Here is a 21,783-nt window from a genome sequence, read left to right on the forward strand (position 1 = left end):
GTTTCACCGTGTTAGCCAGGATGGTCTCGATCTCCTGACCTCGTGATCCGCCCGTCTCGGCCTCCCAAAGTGCTGGGATTACAGGCTTGAGCCACCGCGCCCGGCCTATTTTTTTTTTTTTTAAGCTATCTCCTACAAGAAGGTGGCACAATCTTGGCTCACTGCAGCCTCAACCTTCTGGGCTCAAGCAATCCTCCCACCTCAGCCTCCTGAGTGGCTGGGACTACAGGTGCATGCCACCATACCTAGCTAATTTTGTTCATTTTTTTGTAGACACAAGATCTCACTATGTTGCCCAGGCTCATCTTGAACTCCTGGGCTCAAGGGATCCTTCTGCTTCGGCTTCCCAAAGTGTTGAGATTATAAGTGTGAGCCACCAAGCCCAGTCTAGAATGTAACATAGATTAGCCATCATGGACTTATGCCTTTCCTAGACTTTTAAAATTTAGGATAAGAATGACCTATTCAATATAGTAATTAAATTTTCGTCATGTTTACATTTGGTGCTGTCAGTGTTTTTAATTTTTTAGTCATTCTAGTGGGTGTATAATTAAACTTGAATTTTTAATTTGTCCCATAACACTAAAAAGTAAATTACTCACAGACTTTAGAATTTTTTTTTTTCTTTTCCTAATAGATTGGGTCTTACTTTGTTGCCGAAGTTGGAGTGCAGTGATGTGATCCTAGCTCATGACAGCTCAAACTCCTGGACTCAAGCAGTCCTCCCACATCAGCCTTCCTAGTAGCTGGGACTATAGGCATGCACCACTGTGCCTGATTTTTAAATTTTTTTGTAGAGACAGGATCTTACTTTGTTACTCCTGGCTTCAGGCAGTCCTCCTGCCTCAGCCTTCCAAAGTGCTTGGATTCCAGGTGTGAGCCACTGTGCCCAGCCTGGAATAATTTTTTTTTTTTGAGACAGAGTCTCACTCTGTTGCTCAGGCTGGAATGCAGTGGCACAATCTCAGGTCACTGCAAGCTCCGCCTCCCGGGTTCACACCATTCTCCTGTCTCAGCCTCCCGAGTAGCTGGGATTACAGGCGCACGCCACCACACCTGGCTAATTTTGTTTTTTGTATTTTTTAATAGAGACAGGGTTTCACCGTGTTAGCCAGGATGGTCTCGATCTCCTGACCTCGTGATCTGCCTGCCTTGGCCTCCCAAGAATAATTTTTAATGACAAATTATATGCAACATACTACACCATTGATTCAAACAAACCAATGTGTTATGAAACCGTCACTGAGGATTTTTTATATAGTACATGTTGTAAAATGCCTTTTTAAAAGTTTGCTTTTGTTCTGATCTCTTATATTTTGCTTTCATTATAGTTTTCAATTATAGAACATAACCATGAAAGGAAACATGCAAACGACCAGACAGTCATCTTTTCAGATGAAAACCAGATGGACCTGACATCAAGTCATACTGTAATGATTACCAAAGGCCTTTTAGATAATCCCAAAAGTGAAAAGTCCACGAAGATAGATACCACATCATTTCTAGCTAATTTAAAGCTTCACACTGAGGACTCAAGAATGAAAAAAGAAGTAAATTTTTCCATGGATCAGAGCACTTCTTCAGAAAATAAAATAAATTTCAATGATTTCATAAAGAGATTGAAAACAGGAAAATGTAATGCTTTTCCTAATGGGCCTGATAAAGAAAATTTTGAGATACCTGTTTATTCCAATGAATCAAATAGTGCCTCTTCTATACATCAAATGCATATATCTCTTAATAAAGATGAGAATAACAGTAATGTTACTAGAATCTTTAGAGAAAAAGATGATGGGATGAATTTCACCCAGTGTCATACAGCCAATATTCAGACATTGATTCCCACATCCAGTGAGACCAACTCACGGGAATCTAAAGGTAATGATATTACAATTTATGGCAATGACTTTATGGACTTGACATTTAACCACACTATACAGATTTTACCTGCAACAAATAATTTTTCTGAAATAGAAAATCAAACTCAGAATGCCATGGATGTAACAATAGGTTATGGAACTAAAGCTTCAGGAAGTAAAATAAATTTTAAGAGTAAACAAAATGCTGCTTTTCAAGACCCTTCCATAAACCCTGCAGACAAAATACATATTACCAGAAGTCATATGGGGGCAGAAACTCACATAGTCTCACAGACTTGTAATCAAGATGCCAGAATATTAGCCATGACCCCAGAATCTGTATGTTCTAATCCATGTATTCAAGGTTGTAAGACAGTTTTCTATTCTAGTTGTAATGATGCCATGGAAATGACCAAATGTCTCTCAAATATGAGAGAGGAGAAAAATTTGCTAAAGCATGACAGTAATTATTCTAAAATGTATTGCAATCCAGATGCTATGTCTTGTCTCACAGAGAAAACTATTTATTCCGGAGAGGAGAACATGGACATTACCAAGAGTCATACAGTTGCAATAGATAATCAGATTTTTAAACAAGATCAATCAAATGTGCAAATAGCAGCTGTACCAACACCTGAAAAAGAAATGATGCTCCAAAATCATATGACCACATCAGAAGATGGGAAAATGAATGTAAATTGTAACTCACTTCCTCATATATCTAAGGAAAGAATACAGCAGAGCCTGTCAAATCCTTTATCTATTTCATTGACTGATAGAAAGACTGAACTCTTAGCAGGTGAAGATATGGATTTGACTGAAAGTCACACAAGTAACTTAGGAAGTCAAGTTCCTCTTGCAACTTACAATCTAGCACCGGAGAATACCAGTGAATCTCACTCTCACAACAAAAGCTCTTCAGATGAATGTGAAGAAATGACCAAAAGTCATAATGAACCATTTCAACGGCCAGACATGATAACCAAAAACAGCTTAACCGATACCTGGAACAAAGACAAAGATCGGGTTTTGAAGGTTTTGCCCTACCTTGATAAAGATTCTCCTCAGTCAGCTGATTGTAATCAGGAGATAGCAACAAGCCATAATGTAGTCTATTGTGGTGGAGTTCTTGATAAACAAGTAGCTAATAGAAATACAGTTTCATGTGAACAATCTTTGTTTTCTACCACAAAGCCATTATTTTCATCAGGACAATCCTCTATGAAAAATCATGATACTACTATAAGTAGTCATACAGTGAAATCTGTACTAGGCCACAATTCTAAACTGGCTGGGCCACTGAGGAAAAGTTTAAGCAATCCCACACCTGACTGTTGCCATGACAAGATGATTATATGTTCAGAGGAAGAGCAAAATATGGATCTAACAAAGAGCCACATCGTTGTCATTGGATTTGGTCCTTCTGAACTACAAGAACTTGGTAAAACTAATTTAGAACACACTACTAGCCAGCTAACAACAACGAGCAGGCAGATAGCTGTGAAAGTTGAAAAATGTGGTAAAAGTCCCACAGAAAAAAGTGGAGTACTTAAATCTAACTGTATTATGGATGTGTTAGAGGACGAAAGTATACAGAAACCTAAATTTCCAAAGGAAAAGCAAAATGTCAGAATTTGGGGAAGGAAAAGTGTTGGCGGACCAAAAATTGATAAGACTATTATATTTTCAGAAGATGTTAAGAATGATATGGATATCACTAAGAGTTATACAGTAGAAATAAACCATAGACCTTTATTAGAGAAACACGATTGTCATTTGGTGCCATTGGCAGGAACTTCTGAAACTATTTTATATACATGTGGGCAGGATGACATGGAGATCACTAGAAGTCACACAACTGCCTTAGAATGTAAAACTGTCTCACCAGATGAAATAACTACTAGGCCTATGGACAAAACTGTAGTGTTTGTAGATAATCATGATGAACTAGAAATGACAAAGTCCCATACTGTTTTCATTGATTACCAAGAAAAGGAAAGAACAGACCGAGCTAACTTTGAACTATCCCAAAGGAAAAGCCTAGGAACACCAAAAGTGATATGTACTCCTACTGAGGAGAGTGTTTTCTTTCCAGAAAATGGTGAAAGTGACCGTCTAGTAGCAAATGACAGCCAGCTAACACCTCTGGAGGAATGGTCTAATAATAGGGGCCCTGTAGAGGTAGCTGATAACACGGAATTGTCTAAATCAGCCACTTGGAAAAACATCAAAGCTGTACAAAATTCTGGATTTCTCAATGAACCTCTATCAGGCAAAAGTCAGAGAAGAAAAAGCCTTAAGCTAAAAAATGACAAGACCATTGTGTTTTCAGAGAATGATAAAAATGATATGGATATTACCCAGAGTTGTATGGTGGCAATAGGTAACAAAAGTGCCCTGGAGAATAAAGAGGACTTCCATTTGGTGCCTTTTGCAGGGGCTTCTAAAACTATTTTGTATTCATGTGGGCAGGACGACATGGAGGTCACTAGGAGTCACACAACTGCCTTAGAATGTAAAACTGTCCCGTCAAATGAAATAGCTATTAGGCCCTTGGACAAAACTGTGTTATTCACAGATAATTACAATGATCTGGAAGTCACCAATTCTGATACTGTTTTCATTGACTGTCAAGCCGCAGAGAAAATACTTGAAGAGAACCCTAAATTTGGAATAGCAAAAGGAAAAAACTTGGGTGTTTCCTTTCCTAAAGATAATAGCTGTGTTCAAGAAATTGCTGAAAAACAAGCACTGGCTGTAGGAAACAAAATTGTTCACAGTGAGCAAAAGCAACAACTCTTTGCTTCTACTAATAAAACTACTAATGAAATTGTCAAATTCCATAATGCTGCTATGGATGAAAAGGTCATAGGGAAAGTTGTAGAACAGGCCTGTACATTGGAAAAAGCCCAAATTGAAAGCTGTCGGTTAAATAATAGAGATAGAAGAAATGTGGGCTTTACAAGCAGTCATGCAACTGCTATTTGTGGATCCAGTGATAATTATTCCTGTTTACCAAATGTTACTTCCTATACTGATATTTTGGAGGGTAGTGCCATGCCCTTATGTGATAAAGATGAGGAAAAAGCCAATAATTGCCCAGTGCAAAATGACCGTGCTTATGCAAATGATTTTGCCAGTGAATATTACTTGGAATCTGAGGGCCAGCATCTCTCTGCTCCTTGTCCTTTGTTAAAGAAGGAAGAAGTTATTCAAACCAGTAACAAAGGACAGTTAGACTGTGTCATAACACTGCACAACGATCAAGATCTGATTAAGGAGCCACGAAATCTATTGGCTAATCAAACTTTAGTATATAGTCAAGATCTGGGGGAGATGACTAAACTTAATTCAAAGCGAATATCTTTTAAGCTTCAAAAGGATCAAATGAAAGTCTTTGTTGATGATATTCGTGTTATTTCTCAGCCTCATTTCTCAACTGACCAACCTCCATTACCTAAAAAAGGACAGAGTAGTATCAATAAAGATGAAGTGATACTGTCTAAAGCTGAAAATAAGAGTTTAAATATTATAGGAAATTCCTCTGCACCCATATGTGAAAAGCCCAAAATGCTCAATAATGAGAAGTGGTTTGCTGCAGCCTGTAAAAAAGAACTGAAGGAAAATATTCAAACAACTAACTATAATACAGCTCTGGATTTCCACAGTAACTCAGACTTAACTAAGCAAGTCATACAAACTCATGTCAATGCTGAAGAAACACCAGATCCTGTAATTACATCTAATGTTCCATGTTTTCATAGTATCAAACCAAATCTGAATAATTTGAATGGAAAAACTGAAGAGTTCTTAGCTTTTCAAACTGTTCATATACCACCCCTTCCAAAGCAATTACTTGAATTAGGAAATAAGGCACACAATGATATGAGTATAGTGCAAGCTACAGAAATACGTAATATTAACATAATCTCCAGCAATGCTAAAGATAGTAGAGATGAAGAAAATAAAAAGTCTCATAATGGAGCTGAAACCACCTGTCTACCATCAAAGACAATTTTTAAAGATAAAGTAAGGAGATGTTCTTTGGGAATCTTTCTGCCTAGATTGCCAAACAAGAGAAATTGTAGTGTCACTGGTATTGATGACCTGGAACAGATTCCAGCAGACACAACTGATTTAAATCACTTAGAAATTCAGCCAGTCTCCAGCAAAGATTCAGGCATTGGATCTGTTGCAGCTAAAGTGAACCTAAGTCCTTCTCAATATATAAATGAGGAAAATCTTCCTATATATCCTGATGAGATCAATTCTTCAGACTCTATTAACATAGAAACTGAGGAAAAGGCTTTGATTGAGACATACCAAAAAGATATTTCACCATATGAAAATAAAATGGAAAAAACTTGCAATAGCCAAAAAAGAATGTGGGTACAAGAAGAAGAAGATATTCATAAGGAGAAAAAAATCAGAAAAAATGAGATTAACTTTAGTGATACTACACAAGATCGGGAGGTGAGCTCTGTCCTGAACCAAGGAATGTTCTTGAGTTTGGGGTTTTGTTTTGTTTTTTTAAATTGTGGGTATTCTTGAATTTTAATCTTAGTCTTGGGCAAGCAGAAAATGATTATTTCCACTTACAGGGCTGGAGAAGTATTATGTAGAACCTTCAGGAATTAATTGACTAACAGCTAGACTTCAAAGCAATTTAAAGTGACAAATAGTCACAAAAAAATTAAATGGAAAATTGTTCAAAAAGTAGCCAGAGTTATGATTGTATAATTTCAAAAGGTAAATATTGTCACCTCTAGTGATTTGTCAATTTGGCTTTATATAAGAATCTCTAGGGAGGGTATAAATAGCTTGAAAAGTCATCTTCAGTGGAGTTATATTTGGGGAGTAAAAAGCCTTTCTATTTTGCCAGCTGCATGAAGTAAAGCTTGACTGAATTTTCTTGGCTGATAAGGATATGTAGAAGTTGAAAGTCCATTTTCCTTATTTTTTAATTTAATTTTGATTTTGATTTTGATTTTATTTTTGCGACGGAGTCTTGCTCTGTTGCCCAGGCTGGAGTGCAGTGGTGCGATCTCTGCTCACTGCAGCCTCCGCTTTCTGGGTTCAAGTGATTCTCCTGCCTCAGCCTTCCAACTAGCTGGGATTGCAGGCGCCTGGCACCACATCCAGCTAATTTCTTTTTTTTTTTTTTTTTTGTATTTTTAGTAGAGATGGGATTTCCTCATGTTGGCCAGGCTGATTTCGAACTCCTCACCTCAAGTGATCTGCCTGCCTCAGCCTCCCAAAGTGCTGGGATTACAAGTGTGAACCATTGCACCCAGACTTAGAGAGTCTATTTCTTTAGTGAGTAGGAGAATGCCTAGGTCATTTTGTATTAATTGAAAGACGACACATTTTTTTAAGTCAAGTACTATTTGGATAACTTGGGGAGAACAAAATCTGTCACTTAGACCAAATTTTGTAGGCGGAGAAATAAAGATTAGGAAGTATCAGAGTTTCATAGAAAACAAAGCTTCAACTCTGTTAAAAAGATAAGCATAGGAGGTGATTTCAGTGGCTCTGTAAGATAATGTCATGCGATGGCTAGTCATGAAATTATGAGAAAGTAGCAATGTAAAATATAACAGTAGCTTTTATGAAAATTAACATTCTATTTTCTTTTTTTGAGATGGACTTTGCTTTTGTCACCCAGGCTGGAGTGCAATAGTATAGTCTTGGCTTGCTACAACCTCTGCCTTCTGGGTTCAAGGATTTTCCTGCCTCAGCCTCCTGAATAGCTGGGATTACAGGCACCTACCATCATGCCTGGCTATTTTTTGTGTTTTCAGTAGAGACAGGATTTCGCCATGTTGGCCAGTCTGGTCTTGAACTCCTAACCTCAGGTGATCCACCCACCTTGGCCTGCCAAAGTCCTGATATTACAGGAGTGAGCCACCGCGCCCGGACTGCATTCTATTTTCGATAAATATATAATCTGCTATGTCTTAGGCACTGTTTTTTTTTTTTTTCCTTTTTTTTTTCTTTTTCTTTTTTTTTTTTTTTTGAGATGGAGTCTTGCTCTGTCACCCAGGCTGGAGTGCAGTGGCATGATCTCGGCTCACTGCAACCTTGGCCTCCTGGGTCCAAGCGATTCTCCTGCCTCAGCCTCCCAAGTAGCTGGGATTACAGGCGTGCACCAACACGCCTAGCTAATTTTGTACTTTTAGTAGAGATGGGGTTTCACCATGTTGATCAGGCTGGTCTCAAACTCCTGACTGCAAGTGATCCACCTACCTCGGCCTCCCAAAGTGCTGGGATTACAGGCGTGAGCCACCGCGCCCAGCCAGGCACTGTTTTATGTGCTGGGAATGCAGACAAAAATCTGCTCTCATGGAGCTTACATAATAGTATTTATTCATTTATTTATTTTTGAGACAAGGCCTTGCTCTGTCGCCCAGGCTGGATTGCAGTGGAGTGAACTCAGCCCACTGCATCCTCCATCTCCCTGGTTGAAGTGATTCTCATGTCTCAGCCTCCCAAGTAGCTGGGAGTACGGGTGCACACCACAACACCCTGCTAATTTTTGTGTTTTTAGTAGAGATGAAGTTTCACCACGTTGGCCAAGCTGGTCTCAGTAGAGATGAAGTTTCACCACATTGGCCAGCCTGGTCTCAAACTCCTGGCCTCAAGTGACCTACCTACCTCGACCTCCCAGAGTGCGGGGATTACAGGCATGAACCACCGCAGCCCATAATGGCGTTTATTTATTTATTATTATTTTTGTTGTGTTTTGAGATCGAGTCTTGCTCTGTTGCCCAGGCTGGAGTGCAGTGGTGTGATTTTAGCTCACCGCAAGCTCTGCCTCCCAGGTTCAAGTGACTCTCCTCCCTCAGCCTCCTCAGTAGCTGGGATTACAGGCATGTGCCACCACACCCGGCTAATTTTTGTGTTTTCAGTAGAGATGGGGTTTCACAATGTTGGCCAGGCTGGTCTTAAACTCCTGACCTCAAGTGATCTGCCTTCCTTAGCCTCCCAAAATGCTGGGGTTACAGGCGTGAGCCACTGTGCCCAGCCCCCTTAATAGCATTTAGATAAAATAATATATTGTTTTCAGCCGGCACGGTAGCTCATGCCTGTAATCCCAGCACTTTGGGTGGCCAAGGCAGGTGGATCACAAGGTCAGGAGATCGAGACCATCCTGGCTAACACGATGAAACCCCGTCTCTACTAAAAATACAAAAAATTAGCCATACGTGGTGGCGGGCGCCTGTAGTCCCAGCTACTCGGGAGGCTGAGGCAGGAGAATGGCATGATCCCAGGAGGTGGAGCTTGCAGTGAGCCAAGATTGCGCCAGTGCACTCCAGCCTGGGTGACAGAGTGAGACTCTTCCTCAAAAAAAAAAAAAAAAAAAGAAAAAAGTTGTTTTCAAAAAGCATATAAGAAGGTAAATGAAGATGGCATTTAAAGCTGTGAAGTCAAATGGTTAAAATAGTAAAAGCAGGACCACATAACTTACTCAGCTAAAGAAGTCTTGGTCAGCTGGAGAGGAAAGTAGAAAAGCCTGGAAATAAGTTTATCTGGACTCTAGCCAGGGCCACCACATTCAGCCAATATTCTAGTCTGGTTTTCTGCAGTGTGGTTGCCCTGCTATTGGTGGCTAGTAGTTGAATAATTGGATAGGTGAACATTCGGTAGCTCACGGGATCTGGTTTTAACTTAGATACATAATGAGAAATAATTTGCATACACAGTATAATCCATAGAGTTATATTCAATAAAATTACTTTTAACTCTAATTAGGCTTAAGATGCTTGTTACTTGTTCTAATTCTTTACTAAGATATTTCATATGAATTATAGATACATTGTATATTAGAAGTAGTATTTATGTTAGTGTTCATCGTAAGTGTACAGTATATGTTTTATTTTGATGATATTCCTTAATTGACAATTTCAGATTTTTGATCACCATACTGAAGAGGATATAGATAAAAGTGCTAACAGCGTATTGACAAAAAACCTGAGCAGGACCCCATCTAGTTGCAGCAGCTCTCTGGATTCAGTCAAGGCTGATGGGACCTGTCTGGACTTCAGCAGTAAGAGCTTCATGAAGGCTAAATAATAGCAGCCTTCTGCTTACTTGACTAATAATAAGTAGTTTTCAGTTCAGGAAATATTTGAATGTTGTATATGCCTTTCTGGGATTATAAAAAGTTGATCAGTAAAATAATATTTAGTTTATTTTTATTTCTTAGTTATTGTAATGCACTGAGAAGTGACATACTACAGAGAAATAGAGTGATTTCCTTCATGGGCTTATAATTAGTGGAGAAACCCTGGAGCCTTAAAGCTATAATATACTTTGCTGTGCTACATTACTGTCTTCCCAGAAAGATCCCAGTGGGTGGCTTCAGGATCAGAAACAATCTGAATGATAACCACAGTTAAGTTTACAGTTCAGTTTTGACTTGTTCATCACCAGAATTTGCTTTACTTCTAGCTTACCGCAGTAGTCAAATGGAATCACAGTTTCTCAGAGATACTATTTGTGAAGAGAGCTTGAGGGAGGTATGTTAAAATTATTTTTCTTTTTTTTAATTTATAAAGAAAAGAAGTTTAAACATCTCATTTCTAATACATGTAATATTCTTGGTTTTTTTTTTTGAGACGGAGTCTCGCTCTGGCGCCCAGGCTGGAGTGCAGTGGCCGGATCTCAGCTCACTGCAAGCTCCGCCTCCCGGGTTCATGCCATTCTCCTGCCTCAGCCTCCCGAGTAGCTGGGACTACAGGCGCCCGCCACCTCGCCTGGCTAGTTTATTTTTGTATTTTTTAGTAGAGACGGGGTTTCACCGTGTAAGCCAGGATGGTCTCGATCTCCCGACCTCGTGATCCGCCCGTCTCGGCCTCCCAAAGTGCTGGGATTACAGGCTTGAGCCACCGCGCCCGGCCTATTCTTGGTTTTAAATTTTGTTTTAATTACGAAATATTTCAAATATACAGAAGACTACTTTTCTTAGTTAAAGATCCAACATAGCAATTAATTAAATGGAGTAGAAGTCACGATGAAAAGGTAATTTGTTTTGGCTGGGCATGGTGGTGCATGCCTGTAATCCCAGCAACATGGGAGCCTGAGGCAAGAGAGTCACTTGAGCCCAGGAGTTCAAGGCTGCAGTGAGCCATGATCACACAACTGTACCCCAGGCTGAGTGACAGAGCAAGACCTTGTCTCAAAAAAAGAGAAAAAAAGATGTATGTTTTGGGTTTTGGGATTTTAAAAACTCTATTGTTTTTCAATAACCTTAAGAAATAATCTTAGATAAAATCTGCTCATGTATAGCCTGCATATATCTGGATAATATTTCCATAAATGTATACAATATACTTTAAGCTTTTAGAAACAAATGAGGCGGTTATATCAAAGTGAGATCACATCGAATGGTCGTGTGAACTTTTTTTTTTCTTTTCTCAGAAACTCCAAGATGGGAGAATAACAATAAGGGAGTTCTTTATACTTCTCCAGGTCCACATCTTGATACAGAAACCCCGACAGAGCAATCTCCCAGGCAATGTAAGTGCAGTTTCTTGGCAAATTGGTTATCTCAGTTAAAATATGTTGCACTTTTTACAAACTGCATCAAAGCAAACATTTATTTAAAAGCACAAAAAAAATGGAAGAGAGCAAATTTTCCTATAGAGAGTTTGCTTTTTTATTTATTTATTTTTTTTTTGAGATGGAGTCTCGCTCTGTTGCCCAGGCTGGAGTGCAGCGGCATGATCTTGGCTCACTGCACCCTCTGCCTCCTGGGTTCAAGTGATTCTCTTGCCTCAGCCTCCTGAGTAGCTGAGACTACAGGCACGTGCCACCACGCCCAGCTAATTTTTGTATTTTTGTAGAGACAGGGTTTCATTGTATTGGCCAGCCTGGGCTTGAACTCCTGACCTCGTGATCCGCCCGCCTCAGCCTCCCAAAGTGCTGGGATTACAAGTGTGAGCCACCATGCCCGGCCAAGAGTTTTCTTATAGTAGAGAGATTTGTTATTAGCATAAACAAAAAACAAAAATTTTCACATGAATTTTTTTATCATGGATTTTGATAAGATAAAATTTGAATTTTCCCTTCATTCCTTGCCATCTATTTTTTTGATACATTTTCCTGATGACAAAACTAAATGTGCTTTTTCCTCCATTATAAAAATCTAAGGGTAGCAGAGGTTTTTAATGAACAGTTTTCAAAATCGAAAATACGTAAACTGGATAAAAATCATAAATATTTGAATAATACAATCAATAAACTCAATTTAAAAGATTAATAGAAAAACTTATATTCCTTACATAGGAATATTTTTTCTCTTTTTTTTTTTTTTTTTTGAGACAGAGTCTCACTGTGTCACCCAGGCTGGAGTGCAGTGGCGCGATCTCGGCTCACTGCAAGCTCCGCCTCCCGGGTTTACGCCATTCTCCTGCCTCAGCCTCCGAGTAGCTGGGACTACAGGCGCCCGCCACCACGCCCGGCTAGTTTTTTGTATTTTTAGTAGAGACGGGGTTTCACCATGTTAGCCAGGATGGTCTCGATATCCTGACCTCGTGATCCACCCGCCTCGGCCTCCCAAAGTGCTGGGATTACAGGCTTGAGCCACCGCGCCCGGCCTTTTTCTCTTAAGTCTATCAAACATTTCCAAAAGTTAGTTATACTCTTGGCCACAAAGAAAACATTAATAAATTTTGGCCGGGCGCGGTGGCTCAAGCCTGTAATCCCAGCACTTTGGGAGGCCGAGACGGGCGGATCACGAGGTCAGGAGATCGAGACCATCCTGGCTAACACGGTGAAATCCCGTCTCCACTAAAAAATACAAAAAACTAGCCGGGCGAGGTGGTGGGCGCCTGTAGTCCCAGCTACTCGGGAGGCTGAGGCAGGAGAATGGTGTAAACCCGGGAGGCGGAGCTTGCAGTGAGCTGAGATCCGGCCACTGCACTCCAGCCTGGAGGACAGAGCGAGACTCCGTCTCAAAAAAAAAAAAAATTTTTTTTAAATGGAGGTTTTATAGAGACTACATCATCTAATCTTGATCCAATACAATTTAGAACTAATAAAAGAACCAAAACATTCTGAGATTCTTAGAAATTAAGAAACACAGTATCTTGTAGACAAAGTGTCCCCAACCCCTGGGGTTAGGAACTGGGCCATACAGCAGGAGGTGAATGGTGGTGGAGCGAACAAAGCTTCATCTGTATTTACAGCCACTTCCCATTGTTTGCATTACCAACTGAGCTCTGCCTCCTTTCAGATCAGCAGTGGCATTAGATTCTCATAGAAGTGCGAACCCTATTGTGAACTGCACACATGAAGGATCTAGGTTGCGCACCCCTTATGAGAATCTAATGCATGATTATCTGTCAGTGCCTCCTATCACTCCCAGATGGGACCGGTTGCAAGAAAATAATCTTAGGGCTCCCACAGATTCTATATTACGATGAGTTATATAATTATTTCATTATATATTACAATGTAGTAATAATAGAAATAAAGTTTAGACTAGGCATGGTGGCTCACACCTGTAATCCCAGCACTTTGGGAGGCCCAGCCAGACAGATCACCCGAGCTTAGGAGTTCAAGACCAGTCTGACCAACATGGCTAAACCCGTCTCTAAAATAATACAAAAATTAGCTGGGCATGGTGGCACACACCTGTAGTCCCAGCTACTCGGGAGGTTGAGGTGGGAGGATGGCTTGAGCCCAGGAAGTAGAGGTTGCATTGAGCCAGTATTGCACCACTGCACTCCAGCTTAGGCAACAGAGCCGGATCCTGTCTCAAAAAAAAAGAAAGTTCAGAATAAATGTAGTGTGCCTGAATCATCCTGAGGCTATCCCCTCATCCTGGTCCTTGGAGAAATTGTCTTCCATGAAACTGGTCCCTGGTGCCAAAAAGGTTGGGAACTGCTGTTGTAGACAACATAGTTGGGTAAAAAAACAGGAAACACTTCTAGATAATTCCTAGATCAAATAAGTTGAAACTATTTCTTAGTAAAGGAGAATATTTAATGGCTGATCTGTGGGACATATAGCAAAAGCTATACTTAGCAGGAATTAAAAGCCTTAGATATCTTTGTTGTCATGGAGTCTAAAACTAAAGAAATTTTTATTTATTTATTTACTTTTAGAGACGAGATCTTGCTATGTTGCCCAGGCTGTTCTTGAGCTCCTGGGCTTAAGCAGTCTACCCACCTTGGCCTCCTAAAGTGCTATAATTACAGGCATGAGCCACCATGCCCAGCCAGGATATTTTTTTTTGTTTGCTTTTTTTTTTTTTTTTGAGACGGAGTCTCGCTCTGTCGCCCAGGCGGGAGTGCAGTGGCCGAATCTCAGCTCACTGCAAGCTCCGCCTCCCGGGTTTACGCCATTCTCCTGCCTCAGCCTCCTGAGTAGCTGGGACTACAGGCACCTGCCACCTCGCCCAGGTGGTTTTTTTGTACTTTTTTAGTAGAGACAGGATTTCACCGTGTTAGCCAGGATGGTCTCGATCTCCTGACCTCGTGATCCGCCCGTCTCAGCCTCCCAAAGTTCTGGGATTACAGGCTTGAGCCACCGCGCCCGGCCTACTTTCCCTTTATAAGAAAAGTAGAAGGAGTATCAGGGGACCAAGACCAAACAGAGGAGAGCAGAGGGGAAAGATAGGAACAGAGAGGATGCTGGCAGGGTGAAGGAGGGAGAGGATGCTTTACGAATTGATCCTTGACAAATTGATGTTATGAATCTTCCCCTTTCCTCCCAGGTCTTGCTGAAGTCAGGAGGGGCAATGTAAGAAAATACATCTGGGAACAAATCTATCAAAATGGGAAGAGAGTTCAGGGTACTTCAGGAAAGAGGTTGAAAATCCCAAAATAGGAAAAGGCCAAAGAGATGGATTATATATGGAACATGGAAAATGAGGTTCATGGCTATGGGAATCTGTTTCAGGATTTGAATGACTGTGGCTCTTTTAGGGTAGAGGAATTTGGGAATTTTTTTTTTTTTGAGATGAAATTTCGCTCTTCTTGACCAGGCTGGAGTGCGGTGGCACGATCTCGGCTCACTGCAACCTCCGCTTCCCGGGTTCAAGCGATTCTCCTGCCTCAGCCTCGCAAGTAGCTAGGATTACAGGCATGTACTACCATGCCTGGCTAATTTTGTATATTTAGTAGAGGTGGGGTTTCCACATATTGATCAGGCTGGTCTCAAACTCCCAACCTCAGATGATCTGCCCACCTTGGCCTCCCAAAGTGCTGAGATTATAGGCGTGAGCCACCGCACCCACCTGGGGAATGTATTCTTGAGGCAGGGGGAGAGATGTGTACCAGCCCTCATAGACATGTACACAGCTCCCATGTATACGTACTGTGGCAGGAACTCAGTTGGCAGCATGAGCAGAAGATGCTATTGTAGAGGCCCATGACCCCCTGCATGGTCATGTAGTGACTCAGGCCAAAGCACTATAACTCACATCTTCTATAAGGTTGAGGAACTCTTGTGTTTCTTTGGTTTCTTTTTTTTGAGTCGGAGTCTCACTCTGTCGCCCAGGCTGGAGTGCCGTGGCGTGATCTCGGCTCACTGCAACCTCCACTTCCCAGGTTCAAGTGATTCTTCCTGCCTCAGCCTCCCCAGTAGCTGGGGTTACAGGTGCCCACCACCATGCCTGGCTAATTTTTCTATTTTTAGTAGACATGGGATTTCGCCATGTTGGCCAGGCTGGTCTCGAACTGCTGACCTCAGGTGATCTGCCCACCTCGGCCTCCCAAAGTGCCAAAGTGCTGGGATTACAGGCGTGAGTTCCTGTCAGATCTCTGGAAACGTGGTCTTGTGCTTCACTTTATGTGTTATGAAAGTTTATGATGAAACCTCCTTTTTAAAAAAATTTTAGTATTATAGGAAATTTCAAACATATCAGAAAATAGAGAATAGTTTTATTAACCCCCTGTGTGTCTGTCACCCAACTTCAGAAATTATCACCTCTTGTCTTGGTGCTATGGCTTATACCTGTAATCCCAGTACTTTGGGAGGCCTAGGCAGGAGGATCACTTGAGGTCAGGAGTTCGAGACCAGCCTGGCCAACATGGTGAAACCCCTCTCTACCAAAAAAATTCTAAAATTAGCTGAAAGTGGTGGTGCATGCCTGTAGTCCCAGCTACTCGCAAGGCTGAAGTGGGAGAATCACTTGAACCAGGGAGATGGAGGCTACGGTGAGCTGAGATTGCGCCACTGCATTCCAGCCTGAGCAACAGAGTGAGACCTTGTCTCAAAATTATCAATTCTTGTTTTCTCTCTACCTAACCCTCCATTTCCCCTGCCCCAAATCCCAAGCATCATCAATCAATCTATAAGTATTTCAGTATGTATTCCCTACATATTGAATACATTTCCTTACATACTGAATACATTTCCCTACATACTGAATGCATTTCAGTATGTATTCCCTTTTCCCTCTTCCCTCTTTTCTTCTCTTCTTTTCTTTTTGGAGATGGAGTCTCGCTCTGTCACCCAGGCTGGAGTGCAGTGGCGTGATCTTGGCTCACTGTAACTTCTGCCTCCTGGGTTCAAGGTTCAGGCAATTCTCCTGCCTCAGTCTCCCGAGTAGCTGGGACTACAGGTGCATGCTGCCACGCCTGGCTACTTTTTTTGTATTTTTAGTAGAGACAGGGTTTCACTGTGTTGCCCAGGCTGGTCTCGCACTCCTGAGCTCAGACAATCTGCCTGCCTTGGCCTCCCAAAGTGTTGGGATTACAGGCGTGAGCCACCATGCCTGTCTGCCATTTCTTTTTTTTTTTCTTTTTTTTTTTTGAGACAGAGTTTTGCTCTTGTTGCCCAGGCTGGAGTGCAATGGCGCTATCTTGGTTCACTGCAACCTCCACCTCCCGGGTTCAAGCGCTTCTCCTGCCTCAGCTTCCCGAGTAGCTGGGATTACAGGATGTGCCACCACACCCGGCTCATTTTGTATTTTTAGTAGAGACAGGGTTTCTCTATTGTTAGTCAGACTGGTTATGAACTCCCAAACTCGGGTGATCCGCCCGCCCCAGCCTCCTAAAGAGCTGGGATTAAAGGCATGAGCCACTGTGCCCAGCCTTCCATTTCTTTTTTAACCAGTACATATAGTTTTGATCTTTATGTTTAAGTCTAGCCTTAAAAATCTTTTTTTTTTTTTTGGCTGGGTGCAGTGGCTCATGCTCATAATCCCAGCACTTTGGGAGACCAGAGCAAGAGGATCACTTGAGTCTAGGAGTTTGAGACCATCCTGGGCAACGCAGCAAAACCCTATACCTAAAAAAAAAAAAATTTGGCCGGGCACGATGGCTCATGTCTGTAATTCCAGCACTTTGGGAAGCCGAGGTGAGCAGATCACCTGAGGCCAGGGGTTCGAGACCAGCCTGGCCAACATGGTGAAACCCCATATCTACTAAAAATACAAAAGTAGCCAGGCATGGTGGCACACACCTGTAATCCCAGCTACTGTGGAGGCTGAGGCAGGAGAATCGCTTGAAGCCACAAGGTGGAGGTTACAATGAGCTGAAATCACTCCACTGCACTCCAGCCTGAGCAACAAGAGCAAAACTTAATCTCAAAAAAAAAAAAAAGGAAAAAAAATTTTGTTTTAATTAGCCAAGCGTGGTGGCTGGCATGCACCTGTAGTCCTAGCTTCTTGGCAGACTGAGGCTGGGGAATTGCTTGATCCCGGGAGGCTGAGGCTGCAGTGAGCCTTGATCGCACCATTACACTGCAGCCTAGGTGACAGCCAGACCCCATCTCAAAAAAAAAAAAAAGTCTAGTCACAGCTGGAGACAGTGGCTAACATCTGTCCTAGTGCTTTGGGAGGTCGAGGCAGGAGAATCACTTGAGGCCAGGAATTCGAAACAACGAATTGCTGGGCAACGTAGCAAGATCCCATCTCTACAAAAAATTTTAAAATTAGCCAGGCATGGTGACACACCTGTACTCCTAGCTACTGGAGAGGATGAGGCAGGAAGAGCGCTTGAGCCTCGGAGTTGGAGGTTCATTTGTGGGGTTTTGTTTGATTTTTGTAAATAAGGAGCTGACTTGATTTTTGTCTTTTCTTTCTTTCCTTTCTTTTCTTTTTTTTTTTTTTTTTTTTAAGACGGAATCTTGCTCTGTTGCCCAGGCTGGAGTGCAGTGGTGGAATCTTGGCTCACTGCAACCTGCACCTCCCGGGCTCAAGCAGTTCTCCTGCTTCAGCTTCCAGGGTATCTGGGACTATAGGCGTGTGCCACCACGCCCAACTAATTTTTGTATTTTTAGAAGAGACAGGGTTTCACCATTTGGCCAGGCTGGTCTCAAACTCCTGACCTCAAGTGATCTGCCTGCCGCCTCCCAAAGTGCTGGGATTACAGGTGTGATCCACCAAACCCGGCCCTGACTTGATTTTTTTCAATACTGCATCAAGGACATCAAAGCCATTGGATTAGTGCTATAAAAACATTTTTAAATAACCAAATTTTCCCTGCCTTATTTTATAATTGGAGGATATGCCAGAAAAGTTTGAGTTCAGCCTGGAATAGAGTAAGGATTATGGCTAGAGAATAGGAATAGTTACTAGGAAACTGGCTTAAAAAAAAAATTAAAAAGCGTTCCTGGTAAGTTTGAATTTTTAGGTAATATTTATTTTCTTAACACATAGCCATATTCAAACTACTGTCATTCCCATGTGAGTAAGAAAAAACACAATTCCAGTAAACATCTATGGGGAAAGGGACTTAGAAGTCAGAGACTTGAATTCAGATTCCAATTTTTTGCTTACTGGCATTATGAACTTGATGGAGTATTCAAATTTTTCTTTATAGAACGTTTTAAAATAGGCACTCTGAAATTTGAGTTAATTCTTATATATGGTTTTGTCTGCAAGATACCAGTTCTCAGGGACTGAATTGTTTTTTTTCCAGTTTACTATAAACACACCACCTACTCCAGAAGACCTGATGTTAAGTCAATATGTTTACCGACCCAAGATACAGATTTATAGAGAAGATTGTGAGGCTCGTCGCCAAAAGATTGAAGAGTATGAAAGCTTTAATTTTTATGTGTGTTTTTTTGAGGGGAGGGGAGGGATCAGTGAATAGTTTGTGTGGTAACGTTTTGATTAGAATAACACTGGCATGGGGTAAGTTGATGGCATTAATTGGCAGTGTGATGTGGGAGAAAGAGCTTTGGCCTTGTAGTCAGATTGAAGCTCAATCTTGGCTTCAGCACTAGCTGTGTAGCCTTGGGTAAGTCATTTAACCTTCATTTCCAAATCCATCAAGTGGGCTTAATAAAACCTACTCAGCCAATAGATATGAACAATAGAAATGGCGTATATAAATTGTTTTCATACCATTCTTAGGAAAAAGTAGGTCCTTAATAAGAATAAACAGTAATTATTAGATTATGATATCATAAGTTGATTGCTAGAGAACATCTTCAAAAGAAAATAACCCTTTAGAGATTTATGGAAGTTGAGTAACCCTAATATGGAAATTGGAAATCTGAAATGCTCCAAAATCCAAAACGTTTTAGCCACCAACATGATGCAAGTGGAATATTCCACACATAAATACTTAAGTACTTTACACAAACTTTGTTTCATGCACAAAATTGTTTAAAATATTGTATAAAATTACCTTCAAACTATGTGTACAAGGTATATATGAAACATAAATGAATTTTACGTTTAGGCTTGGGTTTCACCCGCAAGATTTCTCATATATCCGAATAGTCCAAAATCCAAAATACTTCTGGTCCCAAGCATTTCAGATAAGGGGTACTCAATCTGTATATAGTGCCTGAAATCAGATTGCCTTTGAGTGTATAATTTTACCACATTTACGCTTGTTTACGTATATGAAAGAACATGGTTTTACTTAGAAGATAGCTCATTGCTATGGTATACATAAATACTGCAGACTGATTTACAAATTAGATATATCTAGATTCCCTTAGGTAAATCAGACTTTAAAACTCAGAATAATGTTTATGTCATACTCATCTGGGACTATCCAACTAAATTTGAACCAATCTAACAGAAAAAAAATAATCTTTAAGAATTATCTGTGTTTTAGAAGTAGAAGAAAAAGAATATTAAAAAATTTTAAAAAGAATTACATAGTTTTAAAATCAGAAATGTAAGATATTTCAGATTTGCCTGATTCTGTTCATTTAACAGATATTTATTGAGCACCTATATCTGCCAGGTACTATACGATGCACTGGGGTTCGTCACTGAACAAAACTGGCAAATTTTATATCTTCATGTTGTTGGAAAGAGTTGGCTGGGTCAGGATTTCCCTGAGAATGTTTGTTTGTTTGTTTGTTTGTTTGTTTGTTTTAATTGAGACAAGAGTCTTGCGTTGTTGCCCAGGCTGGAGTGTAGTGGTGCCATCTCAGCTCACTGCAACTGCCTCATCCTGGATTCGAGCAATTCACCTGCCTCAGCCTCCCAGGTAGCTGGGATTACAGGTGCCTGCCAACAGGCCGGGCTAAGTTTTGTATTTTTAGTAGAGACGGGGTTTCACCATGTTGGCCAGGCTGGTCTTGAACTCCTGACCTCAAGTGATCCACCCACCTCAGCTTCCCAAAGTGCTGGGATTACAGGCATGAACCACCGCACCAGCTGAGAATGTTTATTTTGAATGAAAGAGGATCTTACACTCAATGAGCAGTCGGTTTAGGTGTGCTTTACTGTTTGATTTTGCATCTGTGTGCCTGCATATATCCTCTACAAGAGATCTTTTATCTCCATTAGAAATTTATTTTCTCCATTTATTAACAAAATACTAATATATATTGAGACTATAATAGCTTTGCTGCTTTTATAAATGCTATTCTAAAAATGTGAAATATAACTTTGAACTGAATTGGAAACTTTATTTATTTATTTATTTATTTTTTGAGACAGAGCCTCACTCTGTCACCCAGGCACGATCTTGGCTCACAGAAATCCACCTCCTGGGTTCATGCCATTCTCCTGCCTCAGCCTCCCGAGTAGCTGGGACTACAGGCGCCCGCCACCACACCCAGCTAATTTTTTATTTTTAGTAGAGGTGGGTTTTCACCATATTAGCCAGGATGATCTCTATCTCCTGACCCCGTGATCTGCCCGCCTCGGCCTCCTGAAGTCCTGGGATTACAGACGTGAGCTACCGCATCTGGCCAGGAACTTTTATTAAAATAACATACAAAAAAATTAGCTGGGTGTGGTAGCGCGCACTTGTATTCCCAGCTAACCGGGAGGCTGAGGCAAAGGCTGAAGCAAGAGAATTGCTTGAACCCAGAAGGCGGAGACTGCAGTGAGCCAAGATTGCGCCACTGCACTCCAGCCTGGCAGCCTGGCAACAGGGTGAGACTTCATCCCAAAAATAATAATAATAATAATAACAGTAGCTACAACTTTATAGCAGCGACCATTGACAGACCTTAGGATTCTTTATAAGCAAAATACTTCACATTGGAACAAGTTGGTATGTTGAGATGAGAATTCTATTAGTGACAGAAGTTTTTTTGATTTATGACATTCTTGAACTGTTATTCAAGTGAATAATCAGATTGAATAATCAAGCTTTTCTTGAATGAATTCCCCTCTTATTATGTAGAAAAAAACTAGGAAGAATTAAATTAAGCCTGACTGTAGATCTGGGCTGTTTTGTTCAAGCTGGCTTCTGAACCCTGTGCTAATTAACTTTTCTGTATTTTAGATTAAAGCTTTCTGCATTGAACCAAGATAAGCTGTTGGCTGATATAAATAAGAACCTGTGGGAAAAAATGAGACACTGCTCTGACGACGAGGTACTTTTGTCTCATTTTCTGAATGGGAATCAGTAAAGACATTCTGAACAATGTTTATTGTGAAATAAGTAACTGTTACTTGGTCATCAGTGATGAGTTATTTAACTTATTTTTTAGGTGTAATGTGGTACCAAGGTCTTATTTAATTACACACAATTGTTGATATGTAATC

At 40.9% G+C, this 21,783-nt stretch overlaps 1 protein-coding gene across 1 annotated transcript in view; it reads left to right on the forward strand.

The window, feature by feature from the left end:
• KNL1 (kinetochore scaffold 1) overlaps window positions 1–21,783 on the forward strand; it is a 68,512-nt gene that overhangs the window by 25,388 nt on the left and 21,341 nt on the right. The window contains exons 10-15 of the mRNA XM_025390206.1: window positions 1,332–6,332; window positions 9,768–9,906; window positions 10,311–10,378; window positions 11,280–11,378; window positions 18,734–18,849; window positions 21,521–21,611. Of these exons, the coding sequence (XP_025245991.1) occupies window positions 1,332–6,332; window positions 9,768–9,906; window positions 10,311–10,378; window positions 11,280–11,378; window positions 18,734–18,849; window positions 21,521–21,611 (5,514 nt within the window). The remainder of the gene's footprint in view (window positions 1–1,331; window positions 6,333–9,767; window positions 9,907–10,310; window positions 10,379–11,279; window positions 11,379–18,733; window positions 18,850–21,520; window positions 21,612–21,783) is intronic.

Source organism: Theropithecus gelada, chromosome 7a (assembly GCF_003255815.1).
Source record: "Theropithecus gelada isolate Dixy chromosome 7a, Tgel_1.0, whole genome shotgun sequence".
NCBI classification, from domain to species: Eukaryota; Metazoa; Chordata; class Mammalia; order Primates; family Cercopithecidae; genus Theropithecus; species Theropithecus gelada.